Source organism: Trypanosoma equiperdum (assembly GCF_001457755.1).
Source record: "Trypanosoma equiperdum strain OVI genome assembly, contig: ctg_928, whole genome shotgun sequence".
Taxonomy (NCBI): domain Eukaryota; phylum Euglenozoa; class Kinetoplastea; order Trypanosomatida; family Trypanosomatidae; genus Trypanosoma; species Trypanosoma equiperdum.
In genome coordinates this window covers 5,729-14,012 of record NW_027124896.1, presented here as the reverse complement: position 1 = coordinate 14,012, position 8,284 = coordinate 5,729, and the positions used below count along the sequence as shown (strand labels likewise).

The 8,284-nt window shown below is 38.0% G+C and overlaps 2 protein-coding genes across 2 annotated transcripts; both read left to right on the top strand.

The window, feature by feature from the left end:
- Positions 1 to 2,173: 2,173 nt before the first annotated feature.
- On the top strand, positions 2,174 to 2,617 carry TEOVI_000453900 (uncharacterized protein; the record flags this gene model as incomplete). The annotated part of the gene is made up of 1 exon (XM_067227298.1): positions 2,174 to 2,617. One exon carries the CDS (start codon positions 2,174 to 2,176, stop codon positions 2,615 to 2,617), a length of 444 nt encoding a protein of 147 aa, XP_067083399.1.
- Positions 2,618 to 5,036: 2,419 nt separating this feature from the next.
- On the top strand, positions 5,037 to 6,356 carry TEOVI_000453800 (Trypanosome variant surface glycoprotein (A-type), putative; the record flags this gene model as incomplete). Its single annotated transcript, XM_067227297.1, has 1 exon — positions 5,037 to 6,356. One exon carries the CDS (start codon positions 5,037 to 5,039, stop codon positions 6,354 to 6,356), a length of 1,320 nt encoding a protein of 439 aa, XP_067083398.1.
- Between the last annotated feature and the right edge of the window lie 1,928 nt (positions 6,357 to 8,284).

Genomic DNA, 8,284 nt, shown 5'->3' with positions numbered 1-8,284 from the left:
GTGTTGTGAGAATGTATATACTAATGTTATAAGGACATTAGTCAAGACTAAATAGGTGGGGAAAATAGAACTAGACAAAACAGTGGTTAGTGTGCTGTAGGAGTAAATGAGTGGGAGATTACAAGAAATATTATTGAAAGAAATTTTAAAAAATCTAAATAAAGAGTGGGAATATAAAATTGTGCAGTTTAAAACGAACACATAGCGGCAACAATCAGTATCTACAAGAGGATTATCGAGGAAAAAGTAAGAGAGACAAAATCTAGTGTACAGACTAAATGGAGTTTCTGCATTATACTCAGTGATAGAGGCAGTATTCAAAAAAGGAAGAAATAAAATGCGGAGGAAAAAAGTGTGTGATAGGTAAGAACGGATAAAAGTAGTACAAGGGCAGGAAAAAATTTTTATTCACATTTCACACATAAATTGATAGCTGCTAATGCAGAGATAATACTGACTATGATTTTTAATCTGATAGCGGATTCTAATATTAAGATGTAAAGATGGTGATACACGAAGGGGTGGGTAACTGTAAGGTAAAATTGAAAACTTTTCTTAGAAGGTGGTTTAATAGGTGCTAACATTTGTTGGAAATACTACAAAATTTAAGATAAGTGAGTTTTTAAGCTTTAACTACTGATGGACTACTGTGGACAGAAAAAATTAACAAAAAGCAGAAGCTGCTTAAAATGAAACATTTATGTACCTTTATAGAAAAATTGTGAAGTACGATAATTTTTCAATTACTCTAATACAATTCAGCATTGGTATACTGGCTAAAAACTAAGACCTTTGAAGGAGCGAGTAATCCATATAAAATTGGTTGCCAGTGCACAACAATTAAGAATATTAATAAAACAATAACATAGATAAAGGCGCTTCCTGTCCACAAATTGCACAGGCTTAACATTCGACGAGCCAACTTGTAGCGAAACAAAAACAAGAAGGAGGGAAAATCGTATCCGTGAACAATTAACACCGTTACTTTGTTTTTCCAGGAGCATAGATTAAACTGTATAAAATTGAACCAACTAGCAGCCAAAATGGTTAAAGTGTAGATACAGAAAGTTTTCAAATAATTAGAGACATAGAGGATTGAATGAGGAAGCGTATATGGAAATTTAATAGATGATGACAAATACGTGACAAAATGTTATAAATGGAAGTAGATTTGAGTTTGAATTACAAAGTGAACTGGAACCTATTAACAATTGCTTTTCCGCTAAAAAAAGATGTATCAAAAATAAGTCCAGTAGCAGTATCGAACACAAAAAAATAAAAGTCATAGAAAATGCAAAAACTCTCATAATATGTGAAGCGCAACTAAATACAAGATTATCTCCAGTTGTCGAACGAGAAATACAAGCTTAAGCAATGAGGCCTGCAATGGAATCGGCCGGGAGACAGAAAGGGGTTAGAAAGAGGTGGGTGATCTTAGTAGCGTAAATCGTTTTGAAACAAGTACTAAGAGGCATGATCACCGGAAAAGATATTCCTGTGGTGTGATGGCCTGCAAGTGTGGGAAATCAAATAAGTTTAACATAGAATAAATTGAGGAGATAAGTTCAATAGAAGAGAAAGTTTCTTCCTTAATTAGACGAATAAATTTAAAATAATAGAAGAATTTAACAAGAGTCGGAAAAAACTGCAACCAAAAAAAGAGTTTTTCCCCCTGACGAAATCACCGGCAACCTTAAAAAACGAAACCGAAGCAGAGTTACTCGTCAATGCTATCAATGTGAATAGAAAAGAATTAAGAGACACTTTTCCTGTTTTTGAAAAACAAAAAGAAGGACGTAGAGAGAGTTCAACACTCGGTGGAAGCTGGATTATTACACTCAGACAAAATGCCAGTAAAAACGCTCGCGGTAATTCTCGTCTGCTGCTACCTCACAGACCAAACGGCGTCTGAAACGACGGAGGACATTGCAAACGCCGCCGCGACGACACCTTGTACACTGAGTGCATGCTACAGAGCTATAGAAATCAAACTAACAATCTGGATAAACGATGCTGCAGCCGCACCACAAAAATTAAACACGAAGCGGACAGTGCAGACCTAACGAAAATTGTAACGCAAGGAGGGGGAGGCAGCAACAACGTGTGACGCAAAGTAACGGCAACACCGACGACAAACACCGAAACTGAATGCGAAAAGGAAGCAGAGGAAGTAATGAAGGCTCAAAAGATAGGAGAAAGTCTCAAAACAGTCACAAAGCTGTCGCTGTACAAAGAGAAAACGCGCAAGATGCCGGAACTAACCGCGGTAATCGAAACCCGCGGCAACATAGCCGGCATAAAAAACCCAAGCCAGTGGAAAAAAGGTGACAGCAAGACGCATTGCGAGCAAAATTCTAGACCACAAGCTGTAAACTTAACACAGAACGCAGTAGCAATCCAAAAAATAAAACTAACAAAGAAGGCCGAGCCGACAGTCGAAACAATATCTGAGCTCATCCAGGCCGGAAACAAACAACAAAGCAGTGACATCGCCGGCAAAACACCGCTACAAACGGACGACGCGGGGCTAGCAGAGGCAGTAGCTGACGCCACAGACGCCGCTGAAAACCCACCGGCAGTATTGGTGGATGAATCGTTAGAAATGAGAGCGGCGTGAGCCAGAAGCAACAACCATGTACACCTTTAGGTAGCAGCCAACGGGCGCTGGTCCCACAAAGTCCCCTGCAGCAAAAGATATCGCTAATTTGATTTTTTTTTCTCTGCAGAAACTACAGTGGAGAAAGTTTTTTTGCAACACCTCAGAACGGATGCAGTTTCAATCTCTACAGATGAAAGCGGCATCAAAACGAATATAAAAGTGATTGCGGGCAAAGAAGGTTTCGAACAAGAAATGGCTTATTACTATGTCCAGAACATACAAAAAGCAACAACTAATGCAGCAGGAACAAAGCCTTAAGGAGACGTCAAAGCAGATGCAGCAGCAAAGAGGGAGACAAGAAAGATGGGAATAATAAAGCCGCGACTGCAAATTGCACCAGCCATTCAACACACGATGCCTGTGCAAAAGGGAAGAATTTTTAAGGGGAAAATAATTCTTGCAAAGATTCCAGTTTTGTTGTCAATAAGAAATTGGCTATAATTACTGCTTTTATGAGTTTAGTAGGATTTTAAAGATTTCTCTAAAATTTTATGAAAATTGTAAAAATTTAAGAAAATTTTTTAAATTGAATTCAATAGTATTGCTATACTGTAATATATTATACATTTTTTGATGAAAATGTGCAAAATTTGAAAAACTCGAAGACATAAAACTTCGGTATGATGGTGATATTAGTGTGATGTAGTAAGGTAATACAATATGAAAAGTGAGTGCTATTCTAAATTTGTTAAATTTTGTTAATTTTTCTTGTTTTATGGATATTAGTGATGATATGAAAACTTGTGATAGGAAAGTGCTGTGTGTGCGTACTAATAATATAATGAGGGTGGTTGTGAAGGCGAAGTGCATATCCAAAATAAAAGCATTCAAAGCAGCAGAAAGGGTCAAATGAGAGGCTGAATGAGTAAGAGGGACGGTGAGCAAGTGGGATGTTATTAAAGGAAGCGCTGAAAGACAGAGAGAGATATAAATGGAAAATGCGCGGTGCCACCTACAAACATGAAGCAAGGCATAATCGTATACAAAGAGATGATGGAGTAGGATATAAAAGAAAGACAGAATTTAGTGTATAAAATAAATGGAGTCTCTACCTAATGCACAGTAGTGAATGCAGAAAGGAAAAAAAAAATAGGGAGACAAAATAGGTAACTAAACTACGGTATACACGATGACTCAGCGGACAACAATAGGAAATAACACAGGAAGAGATTATGTACCACACGTTTCCAACTGAACTGAATAGACGTTACTACAAAGATGACTGGGGTAACAAGACAGTAGAAAATGAAGCTACAGTAGTAGAAGTATAATAAGGAGATTTTATTGTTGGGATATCAATCAGTATAAACTAGTAACATTCTTAGTACATATGAGACCATAATGAAATGTGTTACTGTAATTCCATAGAAATTCATAGAAGGAAATATGAATAAAAGTAATAGTGAAATACGTGTAGAGTCTAACACTAGTTGTGAATGAAGCTAATTTCTATAGAAGAAACTGCATATGCATGCACAAATGTTAGCTGCATATGTTGAGCATACACTCTTAATACTTACACCATAAAAATATCAAGGCATCATTTATATATGTAAATGCCGTTTCCTTAACTAAGAAACTCAGTGGAAAAAATGATTTTTCGTAATGTCTTTAAGTTTTCTTATAACCCTCTCAATTTTAAGTGTTTACTATGAAATGAAGTTTTGTAGCTTGAGAATTTTACCATTACTGTTGCTATTACATTTAGTGTGTTTAAGCTCAATATCTCTTCAACAGGACACTAGCGCAAATATAATACATAGTGAGCTTGAGAAGACCGGAATGTTTGTTGAATTTGTGCGGTACGGAGACGTAAAGAGACTTCAGAGTGTATTCGTTGGCGAAAAGCTGTGGTTTCTATATATTATCACTATTGCAGCACTGGTGCTTACAAAGAAACGAGAGAATGTCACGCACAACTGACAAACCGTGTTTACAACTTTCTACTATCTGTCGCAAAACATTTTCTCTTCAGCTGTTTATAATCGTTTCAGTTACAGCGCTAGAACGGAGTTTGTAAAACCAGTTGAAACAGAACAGAGGAAAAGAAAATAAGAGCGAACACAGACAACAAGCTGAATAAGTAAAGACGTACAGTGCCTTTTACTTCTCATTTGGCAAGCGTACGCAAGAGTGGCACACAAAAGAGCTAGCATATAGTTCTTTAAAACAAATGTCACAAATCTCGATACCAGTGATAGCGCTGCTAGTTTTATGCGGGGACATAACGTGGCAAGCAAAGGCCGCAGCAAAAGGGCCAATCAAAAAGGAATCGTGGACGCCGCTGTGCGCATTGTCCAAAGTACTCAAAGCGAGCACCAAGGCACTGCGGGCACTAATATAAAAGATTACAACCCAACCACACGAAGCGGAGTTAATGTACTCGCGACTGGCAGTCTACACAGCCGCTCTCGACGACAATGAAGAGAAGAAAATGTACTTGCCTTTCGTTTTAACACTGAGAGAAAGGGGTGAAGAGCACACTGAAGCGATGAAGGGGCCGCTAAATCATGCAACTGAATCTGTAAATCATGCATTGTACCTAGCGGGAGCGATCGACGAATTCGCATCGTTCCTAAAGCAGACAGCTAAGGACACCAGCAACACGTGCATAGGAAACACAAACGACGCAGGACCGGCAGCAGCAGCGGCCTCAGCAGACCTCCAGGGATGTTTAACAGAACCAGGCGACACGAGCCTAGCGGCACAGGATTTCACACCTGAGAACCTCAAACTGACAAGCAACAGGCACCAACTACAAGAAAGCACGCACGGCGGCAAAAATTGTTTCCTCACAGATAACACCGGCGCGGGTGACATCCACCACAGCGGCAACCTCAACGGCGGCGCCCTCTCGCTAGCCGGCGGGCTTCTCCAACTGACAGCAGCACAGTCAACGTTAATCGCCACACCGGAGGCAACACAACTAAGTGACGCGACGACAGCGCTAAAAAAAGCACAGTGGGCAGCCAAGCGGCTAATACAAACTCGAGCCGCGACCGACAAAACGAAAGCGAACCTCACTGCGGACGAGCTCATAGGCAGTTCAAACTTCGCAACATACGTAACAAAAGTGTACAAAGTCGAACAAAGCGAAGCGGCCCAACTAATTACCGACAAATTCGGAAAAACAGGCAGCGACTTCAGGACAACCTTCTGGAAACGAATAGAGCTGATGTCAGCTCCACCGGAGGCAACTGGCTTAAAGCAGTCATCAAACCTAATAGACATTACCGATCTAAAAACTCTGCACTTAGCACAAATATATTACGAAAACCAAATGTGGAGCAAGGCAGCGGACCAAGCGCAGCAGCTTAAGAAACTTCAAACAAACACCAACAAGCAAGATTCAAAGTCAGCAGAAGAAAAGGAGAAAGAATGCAATGCAGCAAAAGACAACCAGGAAGCCTGTAAAAAATTAAAGGAAAAGGACTGCGTTTTTAACAAGGATGGAAAGCATTGCAAAAAATGTATCTTAACAAAGGATGCAAAAGAAAGAAAAATAAAAAAAGAAGCAGGAGCAGCAGGCACAACAATAGCAGGCTTTGCAGCGCACAAAGATAAAACCGCTTGTGAAAAGGACAAAACAGGCGACAAGCAAAATTGTGCATTTGGAAAGGGCAAGGATAAAGCACCTGAACCTGAAAAGAAAATGTGCTTCGATTCCACTCTCATCGTCAAAAAAAATTGGCTATGATTGTTTTTTCTGTTTTTGTGATTATGGTAGAATTTTATGATTATAAGAATATTTTGCTCAACTTAAAAAAAATTAATTAATTAATTGCTATATTGAAAATATTTGATATATTAATAACGCTTCTATATCAAAGTAAGTATGATAAAGCACCACGGGTCCCATGTAATAAAGTGATAAATATGGAAAATTAGTGCTATTATAATTTAATTTATTTTGTTTACTTTGTACATTTTATGTATAGCAGTTTAATTTTAGTAGTACTAATAATAATAACAATAATAATGATAAGAGCAGTAATGATAATGATGATAATAATAGGAAAGAGGGTAAGTAAAATAATAATTATTATATTTATTGGAGAGAACTTGAGTGTGTATATACGAATATTATAATAAGAGTAATGTTTTCCGCAATAAAATAAAAAAAGAGAGGAGAAAAAACAATAGCAAGGATGCAATTAGTGTGGGTGAATGTGAAATAGTAAGAATCGAGCAGTAAGAATTTCATAGAAGAAAATAAAGTGAGAAATATATATGATGCTCACTTTCAAGCAAGGAAATTATCAACGATGTCATCTTGAACAAGACCAATGAGGTGAAAATCATAAAGTTACATGTTCGCTCCCACTGAAAATATAGAGTCGCCACGTCATCTTCAGTTATAGGAGCAGCGAATAAAAAAGAGAAGGGAGAATATGGAATCGAACAAGTGGATTCCGGAGAGTACAGTACAGGAGAAAATAATACATCTAGAAAAAAGGAGCCAATTATGCAGTGTATTTCATACAGATGTGGAAAGGTCAAAAACGTATGATGATTGTGGCGACTGTAGTTCCTAATCTGGTACCGTATCCTAATTACCAGCTATAAGAAAGTACAAGCAGAGGAAGGGGCAGAAACAAGAAGAAGATGCTGACTCATTGTGTGGTATTGCCAAACTTTTTTCATCACAAACAGTAATGATGGCCAACATTTGTGGGCAGAAATATAATATTATCCGAAGTAGAATTTTAAAACTGAGAATACTAATATACTACTCTGTCAGAAAAAAGAATAAAAATGCCTCAACTGCTTTAAAAGGTACATATGAGCCGTTATAGGAGCTTTTAATTTATAGGACCTAAGAGAAACACTCCACCAATTTTATACTAGTGCAGCAAAAGCACAAAAATAACACTCGAAGAGCGTACAATTCATTAGAGAGTTCTCGCAAGTACTGACTTCATGCATAAACCAATAAGTTGCAAAAGGTGATAAGAGTGCAATTAGAAAAAATCAATGGTCACAAGAGGAAGTCGCTCTAAAAAATACAAGAATTCGCTGGATGTACCTCCAGAGACTATTATCCGTCAAAATTAGTGGCGCTATATTATCAGTGAATTGACATGCAATAATGGTGAATCGCCGGAAAAAACCAATGTTTAACAGGTATATAAACCTACCTTTTAGGTATGGAGGGATTTCAATATTCTTTATAAGTTGGTAATCGCTATGATTTTAAACTAGCGACAAAATATTATGGACTAAGGAAAAAGATTCGTTAGAGTAATATAAATGGTTATAAACTGGAATTCAAAAACAGAAGCGACAGCGCCGTGGCAGTAGCCGCCTACTGACACTAGCCCATTGAAACTGCAGCATTAATGAGACAGAAACAAGGGGCAGAGCCACTTCCTTTTTATTTCGGAGAAATTCGACGCTCAAGATTAAAAGATACACAAACACTGGTTAGAAACAACTTTTTTGTGGAAGATTTCAAGCAAAAACTCCCCAACAACTGTTATACGCAACAGTCTAATTCTTTCGAATTAAGCACTTCTCTTTCATATTTTGGAGCACTACAAGTCGCCAGGATCCGAATATAATCCCAAAGCCATTTACAATATAGACCACTTTTTGATTCTGCAGCTTATATGAGCGCAGCGTAAC